General features: G+C 40.5%; 1 protein-coding gene across 1 annotated transcript in view; it reads left to right on the top strand.

Moving 5' to 3' along the window:
- UNC5D (unc-5 netrin receptor D) overlaps positions 1-25,367 on the top strand; it is a 531,015-nt gene that overhangs the window by 339,952 nt on the left and 165,696 nt on the right. Inside the window, 1 exon segment of the mRNA XM_025426288.3 lies at positions 3,636-3,739. Within this exon segment, the coding sequence (XP_025282073.1) occupies positions 3,636-3,739 (104 nt within the window).

Genomic DNA, 25,367 nt, shown 5'->3' with positions numbered 1-25,367 from the left:
CCCACCTCCACCCCTGAGAGTTTCTTCATCCTAGAAGTGGCAGTTGCTTCTGGTTTCTAGGTTATTATTTTTCTAAAGTACTTCCAGAACCAACTTTGTTAGGCCACACAGAGGTCAGCACCAGGCTGATGGTCAGTCTTTCTTCAGAGATCTGGGTCCTTCTTCCAAGTTCCAGAGGTGCCAGCACCAATACCCAGTGTCTCACAGCTCTATTACTCCAACTTTTTCCCCCTTTGTCCTTTTAATTTTCCTGCCTGGATCCTGCCTGGATCCTCCCTTAGTTTAATTTTCTGCAGTATTCAGGATGCTGTTTACAGTCTTCATGATATGTGTATTTCTAACTCAGCACTTATGTTGTGTTTTTTTCCCTCCTGCATAGTGGCAGTTTTCTTGATCTCAGATGTTATCCTATTTATAACTCCCTACTCTAGATTCTCAGTTGCTATTTCCTTTTGAATTTAAAGAACCTAAATTAGAAGCTATCCAAAAATGCCTCTTGTTTCTTGTCTTAGAGGAAGCCACTTAATCTCAGTTCTATGGTTTGCCTCCTTTATTTGTAGAAGAATTCTTTTTATATGGTGGGGGATGTTTTCTCTACTATTGGAAGTTGCATGGGTTCCTATGTGAATTTTTCAAGCCTTGGAACTAACATAGGCGATAAAAGTACTTACTTAGTTTTGCCAATTCAGAAACTTAATTAGGCTGGGTGGACCTATGGTGAGAATCAGAGGTAGAACTGGACGCATATAACTCTGTGTCTAAGAGTTTATTTCCATGGTTTTCATTACATTTAGTAGCTATCTGGAATTTTTCTGGTCTGTTTGCCCCTCTTGGGAATCAGAAATGCCAGAGTTCCCACCATGAGCCTCTAGTATAGGCCAAGATGCGATGATAATTGTGTTTCTCCCTTGGTGTGGTATCTGGTGCATGGCCAGCTGACTTTTAGGAGTTGGATCTTGATACATGACAGCATACTTTTTCCCTGACCTCCCACTCCATTGCCAATTAATCTTTTGTCTTTGTATTTACATACTGAGGAGTTTGTTGTTGTTGTTGTTGTTGTTTTTTAAAAATTTTATTTATCCACCCATGAGGGACACAGAGACAGAGAGAGGCAGAGAGAGAAGCAGGCTCCATGCAGGGAGCCCAACGTGGGACTCGATCCCGGGTCTCCAGGATCACGCCCTGTGCCAAAGGCGGCGCTAAACTGCTGAGCCACCAGGGCTGCCCATACTGAGGAGTTTTAACATGATTCTTGTCAGAACCATTCCAATGGTGATTTCCAATGTCAATGGGGAAGAGCATGAGGTTGGTTAGGTCCCTGGCTGGATATGATCTACTAGAACTTTCTCAAAATTTCTTGACAATATTTTTTTCCTGTATCAGAAAGGTGTCAATACAGGGTTTCCTTTTTTATAAACCTATTTCATTGAGCAGTTGGGAATGGAGGGGGAAAATGATTTCACTCTAGTTTTCTTTTCACCTGCCACTGTATTAACATAGTGGAGTGCAGAACTAACCATAAATTATGCATTTTGCTACCTTTTCCATTTCTCCTGAGCAAAGAAAGGGAATAGGAATGAAAGATAGAATAGAGATTCCTACCATCCGTTTTCTGTGCTTCATCTGGTTGAATACAGATTATTTGGTGCTGTCAAAGCTGCAACCATTATTTAGCAGCATAAAGCGAGGCTTCATTTAGGAAACAAAACAATCAAGGAAAACAAAATGGCGAACAAACCAAACAAAATTGGCCACGAAAACTCAACCCTTTCCATTAGCAAAGTGAATGTTGGCAAAACTCGTGTTAGAGTCACTCACACTGTATGCTAGATTAATTTCAATACGGTCCCAATGAATAAATGAATCCTATGGAGGAGGGATTTTTTTTGACTCACAGATTCCTTGTGGGAGAGCAAAGGAAACCCTGTGGCCAAATTGTGCAGGAAGTGGGAGAGTTTTCATTCTGATATTTACTCACAGTTCCTCACTCACAGTTTTATCCTAGGTCAGGTAACCCTCATCACATTTGCAGTCAGAAATTCCAAATCCTAAGGGCTCTGGAAGCTTATGGATCTTGAAAGAAGGAAGCTAGCTTTAGGATTTAGGGGACAGCAGAGAAATGAGAAGAAGGATCCTGCCCCCTGTCTGCTATGCAAGTCCTTCTAAGATCTTTTGCCTCATATATACTCATCAAGATCCCTGAATATATAGCACTACTGACAAAAGACATCGGTTGCCCCTGGGAGGGAAAACATTAAGAGTAGAATTCAGAAGAAAGTGAATACATGGATTGCTCTGCTTGTTATTCATCCAGTGTTTCTGACTTGCTAAAAGCAAGTTTAATGTATTTATACAATTTGTAAAGATGTAACTGATTCTGGAGCTCTGCTCTTTACAGAGAACATATTTCATGTTATTGTAAGCACTAAAGAAAATTAAATCAATAAATCCACAGCCTGTAATTTGAGATACTCAATTGAAGAAAAATACATTGTCTGGGAGGGAGGGGGAATCATTTACATTGAGAAAGACTTGTAAAGCTATCTTTGCTCTACTATCCCAGGATTTCAAGTGACAGCAAGAGTGAAGCCTGTGCTGTAAAATTATCAGAGTGTTGTTGTGACACCTCAAAAGAAGCAGAGGCCAACTCCCACTCTGGTTCTTGAAGCATCCACTCAAGTGGAAAGCCATGCAGCGAAGCTTGTTCTCTCTGAACTATCTGTGTGTCCTTTTCCCGAAGAAAGTTTGGCTGGTGAGCCAGCAGAGCCTGGATGTCAGGATGCTCAGGGAATTTTTCCCCCTCGCTGCATTGATGATCTCCGTGACCACTGGCAAGCCAATTAACCTCTCCAAACATCACCCTTCCATGTGTAAAAGGTTAATAGTGCAGCTTGTTTGCAAAGTGCCTCGAGCCTTCCATGAAGGGCACTATGCAGATACCCAGCATCACTGTTTGACTGGAGGGCGTTGTATTTTTTAATTATATGTTTGGTTGGATGAGTTATAGATTTTGTTGTGGTTGAATGTTGCCCCATTCTCCCTGGTTACACATAAAAGCCTAATAGGTAATCTCACTCTATTACCATCTTCTAGAGCCCTCTAGAGGGTTAAGGAAAAGGCAGAGGTTACAGATTAATAAGGCATTCTTTCGTTAATAATAATAAAAAAATTCACGTGCATCTCAACTGCATAATAGCTGTGCATAGCAATTTATCAGGCCAAGTGTTTCATCAGATGCTAAGCAGATTATGCTGGCACAGACTCAGGAAATGATGAGTTGTTTGTTGGTTTTCTTTCTGCTCTCCCACTAAATCTTTCATCCTTCACGGCAGGATAAAGCGTTAGGAAGTTCTGTGCAGGTTTATTTCACATGTGCTCGTGAATACTTGGGAAAACGGTTTTCTTCTGTAATTCCTGAAACCCAGTGACTTTTCTGTATTTATCTAGTTTGTGACATGAAGCTCGCTATCTTTTTCTTTTTTTTTTTTAAGCTCCCTAACTTATTGCATCTGGAACCAATGTGAATAATACTGGCCCTAGAGCAAGTTGTCACGTGGACCTCACACTCTCACACTCTTCTTTTTTTTTTGTTTTTGTTTTTGTTTTTGTTTTTGTTTTTGTTTTAATTGCAGATCTACGGAAAAACTTTGAACAAGATCCACAGGGAAGGGAGGTTCCCATCGAAGGCATGATAGTGCTACACTGCCGACCGCCCGAGGGTGTCCCTGCTGCTGAGGTAAGGCCCGGGACCCAAGAAGGGGAACCAAGTCCTGCGTGATCCTGAGTGAGGTAAAAGAGCCTGTGTGTGGTGTTCTTGCTGTCTGAACCCATTTGCCAAAGATGATGAAGAAATTGTGGAGGAAATAATTTGGAAGAGGAAATTGTCTCTCGTCTACTTGGTTGGTGACATAAAGCTCTTGCGAGGTAGCCTGAGTAGGATTTGGTCTGTTGTCTTAATTTTGGTGACCTCAGATGACACAGGTGGTATCCTTTGTGTCCTCAGTCACCTTGGACACTGTGATATGCACACTGGGTCATGAATCAACCTGAGCTCTAACAGGCAGAGCCACGTGAAAAAGCCCAAAGAGAAGGAGATCAGCCCCTAGAGCCAAGTGTCACTGATGTTTGTACTTATTAGTCTTTCTTTAGTAATGGAACAGACATTCACTGAGCATTTATTGTGCTGTAGGCATTGTGCCGGCATGGGGAATATAAAAAGTGATGAAGCCACAGGTCTCCTTCCCAGTGGGAGTCTAAAATCCAGAGTCACTGTGGTTTTTGCTCCTTGCATGTTTTCTAGAACTCCTACCATGCTATTAGAATATGGTTGTCAGTGATGACCTATGGTGGTGATAGAGAAACCTTCCTAAATCTTTCATTCACTCTTAAAAGATGTTCTGATAGATGAGTAATACAGTTAGAAAGGCAATATTAGGGGTAGAGGCAAGCTAGGAAGTACCAGGAATGCTTAGTAGAATGATGAGTTTTATAAATGTAGGCCTGAGGTGAGCAGTAGATAGTCCAGTTGTGACTCTTCTGTGGGAAGCTAGAAAACTGTCCTCAGAGCTATGGTTTGTTTATTCACTGAGAAGTAGAGATTTAAAAAGGGGGGGAGGGGGAAAGAAAGAGCCTTTGCATCATATTTTTCGCTAAAATTGCTGTGGGATTTTGCAATTGGAAGGACAAAGGAATGAGAAAATAAAGGGAAATGAAAAAACACACACACTTGCATGTTTAGACAGAAAGCATGCTGGGTGGACACTATTCAAAGCTCAAGTGGTTCACAGAAATGAAGTAAACGGACTTGAAAATTAAAGTGAACATTCCATGCATGATAGGAAATGATTAGAAAGGAAAATGCTTATTTTTAGATTTTCATTTAATGTGAAACAAAGATTTTTGATCTTCTTTTGCCACCTTCTTGTTCCTTCGAGAGTGTGCTCTGGTGTCCAGAGCAGGATGACAGGCAGCGGGGCGCTAAGTGCACAGGTGAATGTGTCACTCCCATTCGTGACTGCCTCTGTGCTCCCAGGACTCTAACTTGAGTGTCAGCAGTTTGCTACAGGCACCATCTACCCCTCAAAATCCTGATTTGCAGATGTCTGTGTGGACATGACATCTGGGGGGGACCCTCTAAGTCAGTGCACTTCTCATTTTCCCATTGGTATCATATGACCCTTTTATTTTAACCATGTGTACGTTATTAGAAATAAATTTCAGAGCCAGCCTGGCTGATTTTAAATAGAGGGCCATTGCCAGGAGCAGCCAGGACTGCAGGATGGTTTAAAACAGCAATCCGGAGCTGAGAGTGGAGGAAAGCTGTGTTTTGTACATTTTGTATCATAGGATGGATATGGAGTGTGTTCCAGCTACATCGTGAGTTAATGGGCTCTTGTGGGGCCCTGACAAGCATTTAACGCATCATCATAATGCGAGGAGGCATCCCAATTCCAAACACTTGAGTTACCTTGGAATCATGAGTCAGATACTACCCATATCCACACGCCAATATTTACAGCTCTTCTAGCATGCAATAGGTCACACAGTCGTTATTACCACCGACATCTGTATTTTTGCTGAAGGGAGGGCAGAATGGCAGAAGAAGGCTGAGAGAGAGGAGGACAGGATGGGGAAGGAAAGGGAGAATGTGCATACCCTTCCAAAAGGGGGCTCCCTGGGTAGAGATGTCTGACAGCGCCTGTCACCCGCTCTTCGGACTTCCACGAGTGCACTGCTGTGCCTTCTGACATCACCGTTGGGTGAGGATCCTGCAGCGTTCACGACTCTCCAGGGTGGCAGTCGTTGGGAACTCTGCTTGGAAATCGGTCAGTTATATAAGAATCGTCATTGTAAAATAGCTCCTGCTATCTTCTTTGAGCAGGGATGCTTCCCTTTCCACCATGTAGTTCCCTTCCTGCCACCTGCTGTGGAACCTTGGGGTCATCACTGGAAGGAGCTGTGCCTGGTGGCGCCATGGGTTTTGTCCTGCAGTGACATATGAGGTCTCCTCTGTTGGCACACTGAAGACCTGTACAATTGTCTTCTCTCTGTGAAGTAGTTTCCTTGGCAACTGATTCACCTGTATGACCACGGAAGGCGGTTTGCATAAGCATAGGAAGAGCTACCATGTATGGAATGTCCCCATGTGCTGGGCACCGTGTTCAGTGCCTTCTCTGTGTTATTTCATGTGATTTGCAAAAGAGATGCTAGAAAATTAAATGTGTTTTCATGTCCTTCTTATAGGAACTTGTCTAAGCTCTCAGATCAGTAGGAAGCCAATCTAACCTTAAAGCTCAGATCTTTTTTTTTTCCTTCTCTAATATTTCTTGTTGGTTTTTAATGAGCCTGTGGGTTCAGTGAGTCTCCCTAAAGCTTTTTGAAGCTAGAGAGCCCCTAGGCCAGGGGTAACCTCTCTGTTTGTTATGCTGCCAGACTTTCTTTCCATCCTTAGAAATGGAGTTTTAGATTGAAATTTCTTCTAGCTAATATAGCAATCCCAAACCTTCTGCAAATTGTGTTCTTTCGTTTGAGATAGGTCATCTGGTGGTGAAACAAAGAATAGTGAAATGGAGAAATGGAGGGTTTGGATGCTCAAGGGGTCAAGGAGTCTAGAGAAGGATGTCTGTGGAGGCTCTGCGCTCCCAAGGGCCAGGAGCGTGGGTTTGATGCTGTCCTAGGAAATAGGAAAGTACAATGTCCAGAGTTACAGGGAGGAGGCCAAGGAGGAGGAGAAAAGTGGATGTATGAAAGGGTAATCTCTACCCTCTAACCCTACCCTATTACAGTTTTTCCTTTATCTGGCATTGGCCATGACAGATCTCATTGTCACGAAGGGTCAAACCCTGACTAGCACTTCCCAGTGCTGTGACCTATTAGCAGTTTACTAGCCACCCTAAACCTCAGATTCCTCATCCAAAAATAGGAAGCATATTTTCCTTGTAGGATTGCTAGGAGACAAAGAAAGAAAAAAGCCAGGGAATATGCAAAACAGTTTTTGGTACTAAATACATAGTAGAGATTATTGTGGTTTTTCTTCTTCCTCCTTATCCTAGTCTTTTATAAAGCTTCACAAACCTTTGGTTCTCAGAGATGAGGTGAAGGCTCCATTGTAGCTGGAGGACCAGATTAAAACTGAGACTTGTACAATATCTGACACATTTTCAGCCCCATGAAAAGCAGGGCGCTGCTAAGACCATCCCTCCATACCCCACACTACCAATGAGCTCTGCCTTTCCCACCTGAGCCCTCTATTCTTACTTTGCAAGCTCATCAAAAGACAGACACACTCTCCACCTCCCTCTCTTTTAATCTATCACATGGAGGAAATAAATGGTTATTGACAGAAGCTGGTGACTATCAATGTTTGTTCACCTCGCTTACCCCATTGCAGAGTCTAATGTATGGTACCAGGAGTAGTAAAACACTTTCTGAAAAGTAGCATATGAACTTGAAGATTCTCACAGACTCATTTACACACTGATTTGGATGAAATAATAATAGGTCACACGCTCTTTGCAAAACCTGATATGTGAACAGATGATAATCCGAGTTTTTCTAAACACCGTGAGCTCATCCTTTAGCTGGATGTATTAGAGCATTTTGGTCACTGCAGTTGCTTCTCACCTTGACCTTGGGACATTTCTAACTAAAGATAGCGACTTTAGTGTTTGACACTTGTTGTTTAGCTAAAACCAATTTGCTCTTTTCAAAACAATTCATTATCCCACACCGCACTTTTTTATACTCCCCAATTAAATGGAAAATCTATCTTTCATAAAAGTTAGAAATTATGTCCAATGAAAAGCCGACATTTTAATGGTTTTCCACAGATTAAAATTGTAGAGTTCTCAATAAACCCTGATTTACTGATGTTGGCTATAAAACGGTTATTGCTGTTAATAAAGCCTGTAAATCTTAACAGGTTATATTTGCCTTGGACAATAAAACTAGCCATAAAGGCTTAGTGTCTAAGGCTAATTCTGCTCACATCAAGGTAAACAGCCTACTCAAAATAATTCAATGTCTTTGAGAATTAAGGCCCCAAAGCTAAGCAACTGACAGATTCTAGCCTTGAGCCAGTGCATGCCAGGCACTATTCTTGTTTTTATCTCACCAAGGAGTCAAGACAGTGCTGGAATTAGACAATTCAAGAAGATCGGGGGCCCTAGTCAGTGCATTGTGGGGTAAGGAGGAGGTTCCCTTCTTTCTGCTGGGCACCAAATCGGTTTTATCATTGACTGATCACTAGGTTGCAATGCTTGTATAACAAGGGGAGGTTCCAAGAGTGGAATGAAAGAATGAATATTTGCTGTTTCAAAGAGTGTGTCAGAGCTTAGACAAGTATAAGAAGCCAAATTATTGGTGGGGGGTTGGAGGGGAGAGAGGGGGCAGGGATGTGGGGGCAGGGGAGTCTTTCCTTTCCAGATGCCCAAGTGGATAGCAAAGATATCTTAAGAAGCTCTATTAATCTTGGTCACTTGGTGGACCATTTGACATGGTTTCTAATGTATGTGAGATTTTCTTTTGTCTCCCTTATTCTAAGGTAAAAGCCAAAAAAAAAAAAAAAAAAAAAAAAGATTGTCTGGATACTACTAATATTTTGTAATCAAGTCCTTTCCTGCATACACAAGCCAGAGCAGAGTTTGTTGTTTGTGATCAGGAATCCACACTATTAACAATGCATCTACCACGTGGCCTTTGGAATAAAGCAAATCACTTTGAGCCAATGTTATGGGACATTAATATCTTTTTTATCTGCCAAATAAGGAGGGGCACTAGAAAACCCCTAAGGCCCCTTTCATATCTCTAGTTATTCCTGACGTATAAACAGTGAATCCACATACTATCTATGACTTGTTTTAATAATTCTGCCCAGACTGGTGCCAGACAGGTTTTGAGTCAAAAACCCTTTGCCCTCATCGCCTGTGAGGGTATTCTTAGTGAAAGGTTCATTTGTTTCAAATGTGTTCACTGGCATAAAACCCAGGAGAGAATCTTATGATATTGAACTGTTTAAGACAAGAATCACTAGACTATTGTGTTTAACCTCAATCAAACAGACTATGAAATGAGGACCTTATTTTAAAAATAAGACTCTTAATAATTCACTAGAGAAATGTTAAGTGAAGTGCCCAAGTTCTGAAGCAATGGACCTCAGGTATAAATAATTAATCTAATTTGGTGCAGCCAAAGCAGAGAGAATGTCTAATAGTCCAGATAAACTTTGCTTTGAGGAGACTGACAATGAGGACCTTTGCAGAAAGCCACGTTTGATTAGAATGTATAATATTGTAATAGAAACCTAATGGACTCTTAAGAAAAGAGAATGTTGAATTGGTTAAATACTAGTAATTAAGTGCCAGTAAATTACTTCTCTAAAAACATTTCTGCCAAAAAAAAAAAAAATTGCTATCGTAAGAGAGATGGGAAAATGAGGTTAATATAAGTTATTTAAAAAGTGGCTGTCTACAGCCCAAATACCCTCATCATTAAAACTGGTCCTTAAGTAAATCTTATTAACGTACTGACTTTTACCACATCCTCATCTGGGAGGCTGTGTTTCCTTACTGAGGAAGAAAAGGAGAGAAGACATTTGAAGTTCTTGATTTGTAATTCTTTTCTTTCTTTCTTTCTTCCCCCCCCCCCCCCTTGTTTTGTATTCCTTGAGGGGTAAAACCTGGAAGATACAATTGCATTTCTTGAAGCCAAAGGCAGGGACCTACAATGAGATTGGAAAGGATGCCTAGTTGCTCGTCTTGCCTTCCTTTTCCTTTCTTTATTTCCCCCCTCTCCATCTCCTATGTTAGCTCCACACACTCAGTCTCTTTCTTACCAAGCACTACTCTGTTATTTCCAGTCCAATCTGTGTCTGCTCAATTTGTCTTTGCCTGGAATGCCCTTGACCTCTGACATCTCTGCAGGCCCTGGGAGGATCCATTTTAACACAGCCAGTTTCTGACTTCTACCCCAGCCATCCCAGTTGACATGGAGCTCTCTTTCCAAGAGACTCCTAATCTGATTGGTGTGGACTGCTCAGGGAAGGGCAGCATTGTCTCCACACCTCTAAAGACTTTTATAGCATATTGCCTTGAACGTTTTGTTTTCTCTCCCCTACTCCCTTCCTCTGATCTGTCTTTAACTTTTCATGACTGTATGTCCTATTTCCTTAAGGTAATTCCCCTCAGGATAGGAGATGCAAATCATATATATAAATAAATATATTTATATATTATATATAATATAAATATATAAATCATATTTATAAATAAATATAGTGGATACCTGGCAAGTGTTTATGACTTAGTGGATGAATATTTACACATGGCTGTGTGGTACATCTAAGAATAAACTCTTTTTTTTTTTTTTTTAAAGGAGGAGCAGGGAAGGACAGAGGGAGATGAAGAGAGAGAATCTTAAACGGACTCCACACTCAGCAAGGAGCCCAATGTGGAGCTCTATCTCATGACCTTAAGATCATGACTTAAGCCAAACCCTAGAGTTGAACACTTAACCCACTGAGCCACCCAGGCACCCACGAATAAACTCTTCAACTTAAGTTATCACCTTGAAATTTACATAGATTTTCGCATATATTGACTCATTGGATTCTTAAAGCTACAATTTGTAGATATGCCAATATAGCAGTACCTCTGTTATTTATTATTGAACTGTACTTGAAACACAATATTATATTGGTTTTAGGTATACAACATAGGGATTCAACATTTATGTACATTAGGAAGTGATGCTACCATAAGCCTAACTGCATCTGTCACCATACAGAGGTGTTACATATTATTAACTATATTCCCTGTCCTGGACATTGTATCCTTGTGCCTTACTGACTTTATAACTGGAATTGTGTACCTTCCTCCATTTGTTCACTCTCCCACCTGCATCCCCTCTGGCAAGCACCAGATTGCTCTCTGTACCTATGAGTCTCTTTCTCTTTTATTTGCTCATTTGTGGTTTTTTGTTTTGTTTTAGATTCCACATAAAAGTGAAATCATACAGTATTAGTCTTTCTCTATCTGACTTGTTTGGCTTTAGCATATTATCTTCTAGATCCATCCATGATATCACAAATGGCAAGGTTTCACTTTTTTTTACAGGCTGAGTAATATTCCATTATATATACTACATCTTTATCCATTAATCTATCAGTAGACGCTTAGGTTGTCATCTTATCTTGGCTATTGTGAGTAATGCTGCAATGAATATAGAGGTGCATATATCTTTTGAATTTCTTTTTGTCTTCTTTGGATAAATACCCAGAAGTGGTATTGCTGAGTCATATGTTAGTTCTGTTTTTAATTTTTTGAGGAACCTCCATGCTGTTTTTTCTAGTTGCTGCACCATTTTGCATTCCTGCCGACAGTATGTGAGGGTTTCTCCACACCTTCACCAATACTTGTTATTTCTTGTCTTTTAAGTAATACCCATTCTAAGAGGGATGACATGATACCTCATTGTAGTTTTTTTTTTTTAATTTTTATTTATTTATGATAGTCACAGAGAGAGAGAGAGAGGCAGAGACATAGGCAGAGGGAGAAGCAGGCTCCATGCACCGGGAGCCTTATGTGGGATTCGATCCCGGGTCTCCAGGATTGCGCCCCGGGCCAAAGGCAGGCGCCAAACCGCTGCGCCACCCAGGGATCCCCTCATTGTAGTTTTGATTTGCATCTTCCTGATTATAAGTGGTGTGTAGTGTCTTTTCATGTGCGGGCATCTGTGTCTCCTTTGGAGAAATGCCTACTCAGGTCCTCTTATCAATTTATAGTTGGATTGCCTTTTTAAAAAATTTTGTTTTGTTTGATGTTGAATTGTGTGAGTTCTCTATATATTTTGGATATGAACTCCTTATCAGTTATATTATTTGCAAACATGTTCTCCCATTCAGGAGGTTACCTTTCCATTTTGTTCAGTTTCCTCTGCTGTGCAAAAGCTCTTTAGTTTGATGTAGTCCCATTTGTTTATTTTTGCTTTTCTTGCCCTTGCTTGAGGAGACAGATCTAAAAATATATTGCTTAGACCGATGCCCAAGAGCTTACAACTTATGTTTATTATGGAAGTTTTATGGTTTCAGATCTTACATTCTGGTCGTTAATCCATTTTGAGTTTCTTTTTGTATATGGTATATGTAAACACTCCATCCTTTTGCATGTAGTTGTCCAGTTTTCCTAACACCATTTATTGAAGAGACTGTCTTTCTCTTATTGTATATTCTTGCCTCCTTGGACGAAGACCATGTAAGGTGGGGTTTACTTTTGGACTCTATTTTATTCCATTGATTTTTCTGACTGTTTTTGTGCAAGTATATGATACATTCAGCTTTGTTTTTCTTTCTTGAGGTGGCTTCAGCTGCTTGAGGCCTTTTGGGGTTCCATACAGATTTTAGGATTACTTATTCTAGTTCTGTGAAAAATGCCATTGCTATTTTCATAGGGATTGCATCAAATCTATAGATTGCCTTGAGTAGTATGGACATTTTAACAACATTAATTTTCCAATCCATGAGCATGGTATATTTTTCTATTTATTTGTATCATCTTCAATTTCTTTCATCAATGTCATAGCTATCAGAGTACAGGTCTTTCACCTCCTTGGTTAAACTCACTTCTAAGCATTATACTTGTTTTTGATTCAGTTGCAAATAAGACTACTTTCTTAATTTCTCTTTCTGAGAGTTCATTATTCAATGAATCTAGTTATAGAGTCATTTATTCCAGATACAAATTAGTGCAGAAACTACTATATAGCTAACATTTATCGCATATGCACTCTATGCCAGGCACAGTTCATCACTGAATCCTCCCGACAGCTCTCTGAAGTAGATGCTAGTAATCTGCCAATTTCATAAGTAAGGAAACTGAGGCACAGACAGGTTACATATTACTGGAGGACACAGTTACTAAATGATTGATTCAATAATTGAACCCAGATAACCTGGCTTCTGAGCCTATTCTCTTAAAAATCCACCCAACGAAGCTTCTTTATGTGTCAGATATTGCATGCTGAGTAGCAGCTGGGTAAGATACATGCCTGGCATTAAAGAGTCTACCATTTCGTTTCCTACATATACAGCTAAAAGTATTAAGGTAAGATAATGGCATTTATAAATATATATGAGTTCACACATGCAAGCCTACTGCTTTTCCTGCATGTTGTTGCGCATGTCTGGGATTACAGGCCTGAGCCTTATTGCTCTCCAATTGTAGTTAAACACCATCACTAGATGGCATTGGAATCTGCATTGTGTTCAAGTTCTGGAGATGGTTTTGCAGAGTGGCTTAGTGCCAGTGACAACTTTCAGTGGGCTTTGATGGGATGCAGAAACCCTACTAACAGAACATCCCTTTATCCTACTCTCCATTTTTTTTTCCTTGACAGGAAATTACATCCTTTTTCCCTTCAAAAATATAAAATTTGCATATTGTGTTTAAGGCTTCTCAAATTGGAAGAAGAAACAAATGGATCAAGAGGGAAGGTGGAAAAAAAAAAGAGGGAAGGCGGTTTGGAGGAAAAATCAGAAGGCTAGCAATTAATCCATCAGTAGTAAAAAATTTAAAGAAAAACACATAAGGAAAGGAAATGTATGATTTCTAAATTAACCTAATGAAGGCGGAGAGCTATTTCTCTGTCCTGTGCCTTTTTTCACAGTTTAGCAGCAATAAACAGTCTTTATATCTTGAATTATGCAGAAGTAAAAGCAGTCTGGGAGGCCTCCACATAAAGAGCTGCGGTTCTGTAATTCAGCAGTAATGCTCCATGGGCATGAATCAAGAACTCCATCCCAATCCTGCTGAGACAGCATGGATTTTAATGTTTCTGTGAAGCATACCACACACCGTCCTGATTCACTTAGCAAATGCCTTTGTTTTGTACGCAGATCTTGTTAAAACAGAAACAAACAGCCACTGCATTATCGGCTTCTGTTGGTAGTCTTTTGCCATGATACCCATGTCCTGCCCACTGTGTGTAGAGTCTGTTCAGGAAGAAAGTGCCACCTTCTATAATGTCCTTTGTTTTTAGTTAACTGTGGGCAACTAGAAGGCACATCAGCAGCATGGGGAATTTTTCACATAACTGCTAGTAAAATAGAGCGTGCCCATTTCAGCTTCATGAGTTAGAGACCTGCAGACTAAGCACCTGCCTGCAGGTACTTTTGAGATACACCCAGCTGATTTTACTGCAGTTTCGCTTCAGTTCTAGAATTTGTGCCTGCTGAAAGAATCCTAGATGGCTTCTTTCATTGCACTGCACAGTGCTCAGACTTCTCCACTTTGTAAAATCTAAAGGAGCTGTGATCTCTCCTGTGGAGCCTCCTTAGATTCAGTGCAGTAAGTTACACTGAGGGAAAGAGAGGGACTTATTGAAACTCCCTGAGCTTTGGTTGGTATGAATTGCAGTGGCTCGCACACTACACATGACAGACGCACCACCCTAGCTTAGCAGCTGTGCGGCTCAAGTCCAGACATCACTCAGATTCACTTCGCTATATCAGTTAAGCTTCCAAAAAGAAAAGAAAAGTAAGGAAAGAAAAGAAAAGAAAAAGAAAAATAAATAATCCCCTGCCATGGTGAATTTTGGTTTAAATACAACTGAGTCGGGGATCCCTGGGTGGCGCAGCGGTTTGGCGCCTGCGTTTGGCCCAGGGCGTGATCCTGGAGACCCGGGATCGAATCCCACATTGGGCTCCCGGTGCATGGAGCCTGCTTCTCCCTCTGCCTGTGTCTCTGCCTCTCTCTCTCTCTCTCTCTCTCTCTGTAACTATCATTAAAAAAAAAAAAAAATACAACTGAGTCTTTCTTGACTCTGCTTTAGCTAAATTGGAACTGTCCCTTTAATTGTTGATATCGGTATTGACTTAGAGATTTGGCTATCAGTCCTTCCAACAGAATCTCTGTCGACATGTTTATTAATCGTGTGCAATATTCCTCACCCTCCGTGCTCTGCTAGCACTGGCTCCTGCTAGTTACAAGTGATATTTTAAACCTTGATTTCTGTGTGCGGGAAGTGTCAGGCTGGCGATTCATGTGCTAGCTCAACAGTATCATTTGGAGATCACCTTCAAGAGGCAGTTCTGGCATGCCACTGCAAGGAAATCTGCGTAATACCCACCAAATTTGACAGGAGCAGTCACTCTAGGGCATCAATTATGTATGAAGCTAGGTGGTCAGTTTAATACTTCTTTTTAACATTGTCATCTATGCACTGCCTGAAATACCTTTGTTGCAAATCTGGGTATGTTTAGGAGTAAAGTATTATGTGGTAATGGACATCATACGTTTGCCTGGAAAAGAATTTGTCTCTTTCTTCATAGCCAGGGAACTCACATTCTCATTTTTAATTAAATAATTCAGATAATAGGCAGCATGTATTGGAAGTGTAGAGGGATAACAGTAAAAAGGATAACAAAGATAATGTGGAAAAGAAACCTCAAAGTAGAAATGGGAGCTAAAAATGATGGATTGTGTTTATATGACATTTCATTCAATGATGTGATTCAACCAGATAATAGACTCCCCCTATTAATGATCATCACAGCTATTTACCATATATCGAGGACTACATGCCAGGCTCTCTGCTGTCGTCACTACCATATGCCATCCTATTTCATTCTCTCAGCTGAATTGTCATTTCCATTTTATAGATCTGAAAACTGAGGCTTAGATGAAGTAACTTCCACAAAGTCCCTCAGATGGTAAGAGGCCAAGTTCTCTTTGATTACAAAGCCCAAATCTCGAGATAATCCAACACTGTGTCTTGTTTTTGACCATATGCCATGGACTTGGTAAGCAAGGAAGAAGAGACCCCAGAAGGGATATATCTGATTCTAATGTTGAATCCTTTCTATTATATCACCCTCTCCACCCATTGGTGTTGGGTCAGCTTTGTGGTTTCAAGTATCAGAGTATGACTTAAAGACAATTCATGGAAAGTCTCTTGTGTGGTCTAATACAGCTTTCACCTCTTACTACTTTAATAGATGGCTTCTTTGCCTCAAGGCATACAACGATAAATGAGAGATGGTCTTTATTCCTGACCACCATCCAATAAATGAGATAAAAGTGTAGATAACTCCCTAAGACAGTGTGCTACCTATAAGAATAACAATAATAACATAGAATTTGCATAATTGTGTCTATTGGCCAGAGTGGTCAACCAGGACTTCTCAAGATACAATTCCCATGTAGGTTTTTGAAGGATGGTTAAGAGATCATTACGGTGGGAAGTTACACAGAACGTTCGGGGAACAAGATCATCATGGTCAAAAGCACACGGCTATGAATCAGCATGGTTGGTCAGGACATACAGTTAGGTTTTTTTTGTTTGTTTGTTTTTTGTTTTTTTGTTTTTTTGTTTTCTTCTTTTTGAGAGAGGCTCGAGAACAAATGGAAGAATCACCGGAGTGAAAACTCTAGGTCATAGGGAGGGGTCAGATCAAAGGAAGCCTTGTTTGCCATCTTAAACTGATGTCTTGATTGTAAGTGGTGGGAAGCCACTGAAGGATTTGAACCAGACAAGTGAGACACCATATTTATGTGTTTGTCTGTTTTTTTCAGTGTCCATATTACTTTTTCATTCATGGACCCTTTCATGATATTGTAACAGGGAAGCCTGTAGAAAGTTTTAAATACACATATGTGTCTACGTCATTTTTGGAACTAACTTTTTCAAAGCTCCTTTATTTGTAAATAATTGGGAACTTGCAGAAAGGTCTCGAGAATGAGAACAGGAAATCCACAGCAGAAGCCTGCTTTCAACAGTGCCCTGCTGAGGGGCCTGACCACTGGCCCTGCCTCCCATGACCCCGGCTAGTATGGCAGGTCTCTCTTTCCAAAACCCTCCAGTCGTTTCTGCTGATGGGAGGAAGTGTAGGTAATGGAGACATTTGTGTTCAGTAGCCCCCAAGTACGATGGCCCGGACTCACTTCGTTCACACTACGCAGCTTACCTAATGGGTGCCTTCCCCTTCCCTGCTTCAGAGCAGAAGTAGCAGCTGAAGAGAGAGGTCAAAATCTCTATGTCGGTAGATGCCCCTGCACCTGCCCTTCGCGAACTCTGTATTCAGTGTGGGCTTCCTGAACTATTTGGCAAAGCCTTGAGGTGTCCTTCACCTCCTTTGTACTTGCTCTACATTCTCCTTGAAGCGTGCCGAGCTCCTTCTGTCTGCCAGTGACTTTGAGCCCATTAGAGGCACGTGCAGAGCTCCGGCTTTTCAGGCTGTCCTGTGTCGTTAGGGTATTTTGCTAAAGCCTGGGCTCGGGCAGACAAAGGACGGTAGAGTGTTGGCATTATTGTTTCCAGGAGGCAGGCTCTTTTCATCCAGATAATGTGGATATCCTCTCAAAGGTTCTTTGGAACTCGAGTCGTGGAAAGAGCTTTTGTTTTCGCTCAGATTACCTCTGCAACTCATCATGTGAAGTGAGTTTCTCCCCACATCCTCCCCTGCCCCATTGTCTCAATTACCCTTTGCATTTGCTTTCGCCCTGTACACATGTGTTCAGTTGGGCTTTATTCACTCAAGTCTCCTTGTGCTATTATGGCTTACCTTACCTCCTGCATTTAGAGTGCAGGAGCCATTATTCCTTTGATTTGCCTGCTTTCAAGTCTAAAATCTTCCTCTAAGTCACTTCTGTACTGGGGCCTAATCATGCTCTTATTACTGGGTTTTCATCCCTGAGTTTCCTGGTTTCTATTGACTTTCTGGCTCCCAGAAGCCACTGTGGGTTCCCGAGGCAATTGAGGACAGCATCTATCAAAAATAATTCCTTTCTCTTTTCTGGTACTGGTCACTCAGTACTTAATGCTGACTTGGACTCAGAGGAACATAGAACAGAGCAGAGTTCTCAGCTTCACCATCATTCACGTTTGGGGCCTGATACTCTTTTGTGGGGGGGGGGCACTCTGTTCTGTGGGGGATATTTAGTAGTGTTCTTGGCCTCTCCCCATTAGACACCAGCAGCACCTCGACCCTCACACCTCATTTAGTGACAACCAAAAATGTCTCCAGACATTGCCAAATGCCAGTCCTAGTTGAGACACAGTCCTTGCTGTAGTTTAGAAACCTAAGATGCTATGCACCATGGTTAATCCACTGTTTGCCATAAGCATGTGTTCAGTAATTTTTTGTTGTTGTTGAGTTGAGCCCAGCATCAACAGATAGCTGTTAAGAGATGCCTGCTGGCTTGTGATTACATTGAGACAGTGGAAACCATGCCATATTCATCTCTATAGCCGCCCCTAGCATAGTACCTGGCATGTAATAGGCATTCAGAAAGTATATATCCAGGGAATGCTTGAAAGAAAAGAGTAGGCCAAGAGCTCCAGTGAAAATGATTGCTGGTTTTGCGATTAATCAGGAAATTACATGTATTGGGTGGGCATGAACCCCTCTGTGAAAGATGAGGTGAATATGTGTAAGAAGAGATGGACAGATAGATAAAGAGGAAATCAGTATGAGAAACCCAGTGAGTCAGGCAGGATTAAGTTCTATTCCCTAAAGAGTGGTCATTGTCTACGCTCTGCCTCTACTCCTCAGGTAGTCCAATTTGTTTCACATAAAAAAAAAAAAAAAAAAAAAAAAGGAAGAAGAAGCCACATCTCACAACTATAGACTGCATCTGTGGCCTTAAACTTGTCAAAAATGTATGCTATGAATGAATCCCTTCAGGCCACCACCCTAAAGATAAAGTCATCTCAAAGCAGACAGCCTGCTGGTGACCCCAAAGGTGAACTGCAGGGAAGAAAGACAACATGTTCCTGTAGATGTTCCTCAGACGCCACTATGGTGGTCCCTTCAAAGCTCAATATGTCCCCACTCATCCTATAGTTTGCTTGATATGACGGTAGAGGAAATGTGACATGTTGAAGGCAGGAGACTTGGGTCCCAGATCCTTCTCAGCTCATAAACTGGAAAGTCAAAATCCCCTTGGGGCTTCCTTAAATGGAGCTATTACCTTTCCTAATTGAAAGGCAAGGGATTAGGGGGGAGGGGAAGAGGTCCCGTAAAATCCAAGGATGGCATTATTTACTATCAGCCTATTATTTAAGAGGATGTATCTTGTAATCATAAGGCAGGTGTGGTTCGATCCAGGTCCCACTTTTTATTAACTGCATGATCTTGGGCTAATTATATAACCTTTCTGAACTTCAGGGTCTTCATATATAAAATGGGATTAATTAATGATGCCTCATAAGGATACTGGGAAGATTGACTTAAATTAAATAATACCATTATAGCATTTACTTTAATTCTTAGCACATAGCACAGTAAATGGCTATTGTTATTGGTTATTGTAGCATTAGATAATGCAATCTAATAATGCTTTATTATTTTCTTTTTTTTTGTAATTTTCCTCTTTGTCCATAGCATACCACTAGCAAGCTTGAGGACCTAACTCAGGCACCGTGTTGCTCTCCTACTGTAATATGTTCTGATACAAGATCACGTTGAGGGTTGCCTCGATTATTCCCCCTTCCTAAAACTCTGTGGCCCAATGTCATCCCCACCCCAACTTACCTGTAATCGCTCATCATATTCCAGTCAGGCTAACACATTCTTTCCAAGTGATCGCGATCTCTCTCGATGTGAGGGATGTAGCAACTGTTGGAATCATGTTTTCTCAGTGACAAATCCATTTACTTTCAAAGTAAAATAATGAAGAATGTGAACAACTTGATTTTGTCATTGGAAGTGCTCTGTACCAGTCAAGGTGGAAGATCCAGAATCAATATAACTAATGGATCCAAGCTCTAAGTGATAGAGTCAGCAAAAAGGATAAGTTATCACTTCCCGCTGCCTCCTGGATGGTGATTTCTTCTCACTGCCTGCTCTGTGAGAGCCAGCGCTGTGTTCTCCAAGGTGGCTGTCAGGCCAATCACAAGCCAAGACTGGGAAGCACTTGGTCAATACATCCAGTGTGTCAAGCTTTGAGTCATTTTTATGTGTGTTTGTTCCCCTTATTACTTTCTTTGGCTGAGTAAAATCTCTATTACTTTGGGCTCAGGAACAGAGAATGTGCTGTGAACACCCAAGGCGTACATTTTATTTTATTTTTATTATTTTTTGTGATGACTTCATTATTCCCGTATGCCTGAGTTTTTCCAAAATTGTTTTTTTCTCTCTTCCTCTCTTAACATCCTCTTCTTTGGCTTCCCATTTATTCATTCAAGCTGCATGGTAGTTAGCTTATGCCATTGATTGGCCTCTCTCTTTCAGAGCAGTGAATGGCTCCAACTTCTGAATATCAGGCTAGTAAAATTACTCTAAGAGGAGGGACTGGATGATTATTGCCAACTTTTAACTATTTTTTTTTCAGGGAAGGACATTAAGATATAATAACAGGCACTTTTTCCATAACCATCATTTCATTTAGAAAAGGACATTGAGGGTGCCTAGATGGCTCAGTGGTTGAGCATCTGCCTTCAGCTCAGGTCATCATCCCAGAGTCCTGGGATCGAATCCTGCATCGAGCTCCCCGCAGGGAGCCTGCTTCTCCTTCTGCCTCTGTCTCTGCCTCTCTCTCTGTGTCTCTCATGAATAAATAAATAAAATCTTAAAAAAACAAGGACATTGAAAAACAAGCAAGCTAAGAATTACACATTTTAAGTAAATTTTGCTTTTTAATGAATTCTTCATATCGATCTCCTCTTGAAAAACTAAAAAAAAAAAAAGAAGTCATTATATATGATGCATTTTGTGAATGAATAATGTATGTCATCATCGTCACGGAACACTGGTAGAGCATGGTGCTAGAGGCCATCCAAAGCAGCAGCGACAGTCGGAGATTCCTTTAGCTCTTTAACCAATTCCTATGCATTACTCTCATTTTCAGGAATACCTTTCTAAACATTTTGTTGACATGTTTGCAATGAAATTATCACTGCCCAGAAGAGAACTTATTTTACATTTGCATTAAAAGCTGCACATCAAAGTTTATATAGATATCCATGGGGCCATCACATTAAGCAGAGCCCATTAAAGTGCCAAACACTTCTGGTTACTTGAGTGAAAGTGATTTGCCTTTAAGATTGATACTATGTATCATTCATTCACAACATGAGGCGACCTATGATGTTTGTTTTGCTTTTGCACTTTACTTACACATTCATGAACAAAAGGCCTGAGTTTTCAGAATTAAGGAACAAGATTTCAAACCCTCCTTTCTGACAATCACTGGTTGTGTGATGTTGGACAAATTCCTTTCTCTAAACTGATTTCTTCAGTGGTGGAAATGAAAATGGTGGTAATGCCCACCTCTGGATGTTCTAAGATGTAAATGAGAGGAAGTATGTAGACATGACTGGTACACTGCTTGGCACATAGCTGTATGGGATACACGCGCATTCCCTTATTCTTTTTCATTTAACTTGCAAGCACTTTTTTTTTTTAATTATTCATTAGAGACACAGGCAGAGGAAGAAGCAGGCTCCACGCAGGAAGCCCGACGTGGGACTGGATCCTGGGATTCCAGGATCACGCCCTGGGCTGAAGGCGGCGCTGAACTGCTGAGCCACCCAGGCTGCCCGCACTCTTTTTTTAAAGGGAAAACCTAAATGGGGCATCTTAAAACCATTCACAGGCTCTCTCCAAATTAACTAATTGCTGTGGCTCTTCCCTCTCCGCAGTCAGCCAGCTGTTTTGAGTCACATTCCATATATGTATTTGACTACATTAAATCTCCTTGTTAATTTATTCTTTAAAATAGAGCCTTTTCAATTACGGGAATGTTAATTATTATTTATCACGCCTTAATTATTGTAATCGACTGCATGCTTATTTTCAGGGTGTGTGTGTGTGTGTGTGTGTGTGTGTGTGTGTGTGTGTGTTTCAAGCCAGCAGTCTCTGCACGTCCGCCTCTGTAGCCTTCTATCTGTCCTCTCTCACCGTTGCTTTTCCAGCCCTGATGGGGCTCTCCGTGCTGATGCACCGTACAGCTGCTTTACCGACAAACATAAACTTGCCTTGATTTTTGAGTGTTCTGCAGAGGTCGGTACAGTATTATAAAATATCTTTAAAACTCTATCACTTGAAAAAAAATGTTAGGAATGTGCCTTTCAGATACTCTTTTATCAAATGTTTAACACAGGATTTGGCACTTTAATGGGCTCTCCTCGGTGTTCTAGTGGGTATCTACATAAACTCTGATGGTTTATTTACTACTGTAGCTTTTAATGGAAATGTAAAATAATTTCTCTTCTGGGCAGTACTGATTTCATTGCAAACACATCAACAAAATGTGAAATCCACATAAAAAAGCAAAGTTGGAAGTATCACTAAAGCTGGGAGAGTCATTGCTGCATATTTTAGATGGGCTAGTGTATTTATGGTTCTTGTACACATACTGTAAAATGTAATGTGGCAGGATTGCTATATTGTAATAAAACAATGTGGTGCTTGTTGAAGGGAAAAAAAAGGGCTGGTGAATTATAGCAGTCATTGTACCTTGTTTCCCGTTATTGAAAATGGAGTATGATTATTAAATGCATGCAGTGTGCATTTTACACACTTAGTTATAGATCTTGGTTTTTATGTGTGCCTAGAATATCAATATTTGCTTTACTTTTAAGGAACATTAGTTACAAATACAATAAGTGTGTTTCATTTTTCATCGAAGACATACTGGCTTCAGTTCTCGAGTCAGAGTGTGCAATATATGTCTCAATGATTATTGATCTAAAACCCCTGTTGAAAGTAAGCAAGACTGGTTTTGTAATAAGCAAACACGGGTGCTGCTGCTGCTCGCTGTTGCTCTCTGAAACCCATGAAACTGGAGTGAGTGGCAATAAATAAGAGTTTAATTAAATTGCTCCGTGGCAGATAGCAGGACTGTCTTTCAGCTGTGGTTTAGAAGCTGTGGGGTCTCTTTCTCTCTTGATGTATGTGTGGCATTCTCATTAATACTAATGGGAACCATATGCACTAAGGGGGCAGCTGACCCCATGTTCCATTGTGTCTGCAAAATACCTCATGGAAATTTTCCCTTGGGCCACTCAGATGAACAACAAAAAAAGGCAAAGAAAGAAGGAAATCTCAACGTTTAAGAAAGTCTCAAGGTATAAACTCTAGGCATTACTCTCAGTAGCTTACAAATGCTCAAATAATTGTCATAGGATCTTAGAAATCCTTAAAAAATGTCCACTTGCATTTTGTGTGGGACTTAGTTGCAAATTGTAATTACAACCAAAAGATTAAAATATAGCCTCCTTTTGGAATTTTAACTCTGATTAGCTATATGCATATATGTGATTATGGTGCTTGGTAAACCATGGAAACCATGCTCCTAGGCTAGAAATGAATGAAAATGATTAATTAGATTCTGTAAGGTGTTGCGTTTATAACAGGGCACACGTAGCCTTCAGCTCATTTGGGTTCAAAGCCATCTGAAAGATAGGAGTGCTTGAAAATGATTAAAGCAGAGCTAGCAAGGTACAATTTCCACTTGCTGTGTTGCTATTACTTTCCCTAGAGCACCGACTAGGAATATGTATCATCCAGGCATCCTCAGTGCGCTGGCAAGAGATATTTCATTATTTCTCTGTATGAGTTCAAACGTTTTCAGGATAATACTGTCAGGCAAACCTACATATACGTATAGAGCCCACATCTCTATATGAAACTGCCTTGCTGGTTTGTAATTGCTTGTGTGCTCAGCCAGACGTCTGGCTTGTATGTTGGTGTCAGAGAGAGATTCACTTAGGAAGGCTCTATGGACCGGCACTGGGCACTTCACACTTAGTGCTCCTAACCTAGTGGGTGCTAACTCTACATCTGTAAAGTAGATGCTCTACTCCCACCTACCCTTCAACACTCATCCTCTAGGAAACAGGAAGGCAAAAACTGCATTCATCTTTTTAAATTAAGCGTAGGTGTGAACAGAATATATTCGGGTATCTTTAAATTCAAAATGAAAAGAAGTAAAAAAAGTTTTCCATAGGTTCCATCCTATTAGCCTCCTCTTCTCTAATTCTTACCAGCTTTATACACACCCTCTAGAGTAAAACGCAATGACCTTTAAGGTAGAGTTACGAGTTCCGAACAATAACGTTCAGACATAATCACCTGGCTTAATTAATCTGGTAATTTCTGCCCTAATTTGTTTGATTCATCATCTTGCAATGACAGGAGCAAAGGCTGGGGGGGGGGGGCTGCAGAATCTTAGTGCACTCAGGGCATCTTTATCGTATTAATTTGTCACCATTCACCTCATAGCAGTCATGCAGTCTTTTGCCCTGGTGAATAATTTATAGTATGTGGGTCTTCTTCTGCCTGAGAAGGAAGCCATCTTTACTCAGCAAAATCCAGCCCTTTTGTTTCTTTGGAAAATAACCCAAGATTTTCAAATAGTCATCTTTGCAAGAGATTTCAAATGCCATTCTCCAGTTGACAGTACTTTATAAAAATAATATACTCTTCTTTTGCATTTACTGTCAGTCTATTTTTTGGGGGGAAGAAAGGTGTGCATTTGGTCTTTATGTGACAGATAATACCGTATTTCATAGATTTTAAGATGACATCAGTTGTAAGGAGAACCATTACTTTATATACCACTGAAAAAAGGTGACTTTTTAATTTTAAGATGTTATCAACTCTCAAACCTGCCCTGATTTCAAGGTGTCAAAATGAAAAGTATGCATGTATGTTGTAGAATCAGAGAAATATGTACTGTGCCTACTCTTTGCCTTTCCTTTCTTTCCTTTTCTTTGGTATTGAAACTTAGAAACTTGGCAATCAACAAAGAGTTGTCTTTAAAAACAAAATACAAAACTCTGTCCTTAGTGTTTTAGGAAATGGATTAGGTCTTAAAATAGAGTTTTAGGGAATGGATTAGGTATTACAATACTGGTACTAGATAACCCTAGAGTAATAGGTTTTATAGGTTCAAAAAGAAATTAGGTTTACGAAGGGGATAAAGAACAATTTGTTATCACGGACACCATGAGAAGCTGGCTCAATACCAAATCACAATATGAGCCTTACTCTTGGTGATACCATAATTAGAAATTTCTAACAGTGTGGCCCCTTCTAAAAAATATCTGTATAGCTCCTAGAATTGGCAATTGTCAAATCTGGATAAATTATACTAATTACCTAGAGTTGTCCAACCCCGACTATAGAGTGAGATCGATCTTAGAATGCAAACACAGTCAGGTTCCTGTCTGGTGTTCTGTCTTCCCTGGTATTCTTGTGGGTTTCTTTGGTGTAGAGATGGGGAGCAGGCCTGTGGTATGGTTTCCATCCAGGACTTCTAACCTGTGCCTTTTATATTTGCCATTTTTCTTCCAAACTCTTAACACCCTTTCAGTAGCAAACTTTTTTTTTTTCCTACTAAATAATGGCAGCAGTGCTTTCTGTTGTT

The sequence above is a fragment of the Canis lupus genome, chromosome 16 (assembly GCF_003254725.2).
Source record: "Canis lupus dingo isolate Sandy chromosome 16, ASM325472v2, whole genome shotgun sequence".
Lineage (NCBI taxonomy): Eukaryota > Metazoa > Chordata > Mammalia > Carnivora > Canidae > Canis > Canis lupus.
Note: the sequence above shows the minus strand (reverse complement) of the source record. Positions and strands in the feature narration are given on the sequence as shown.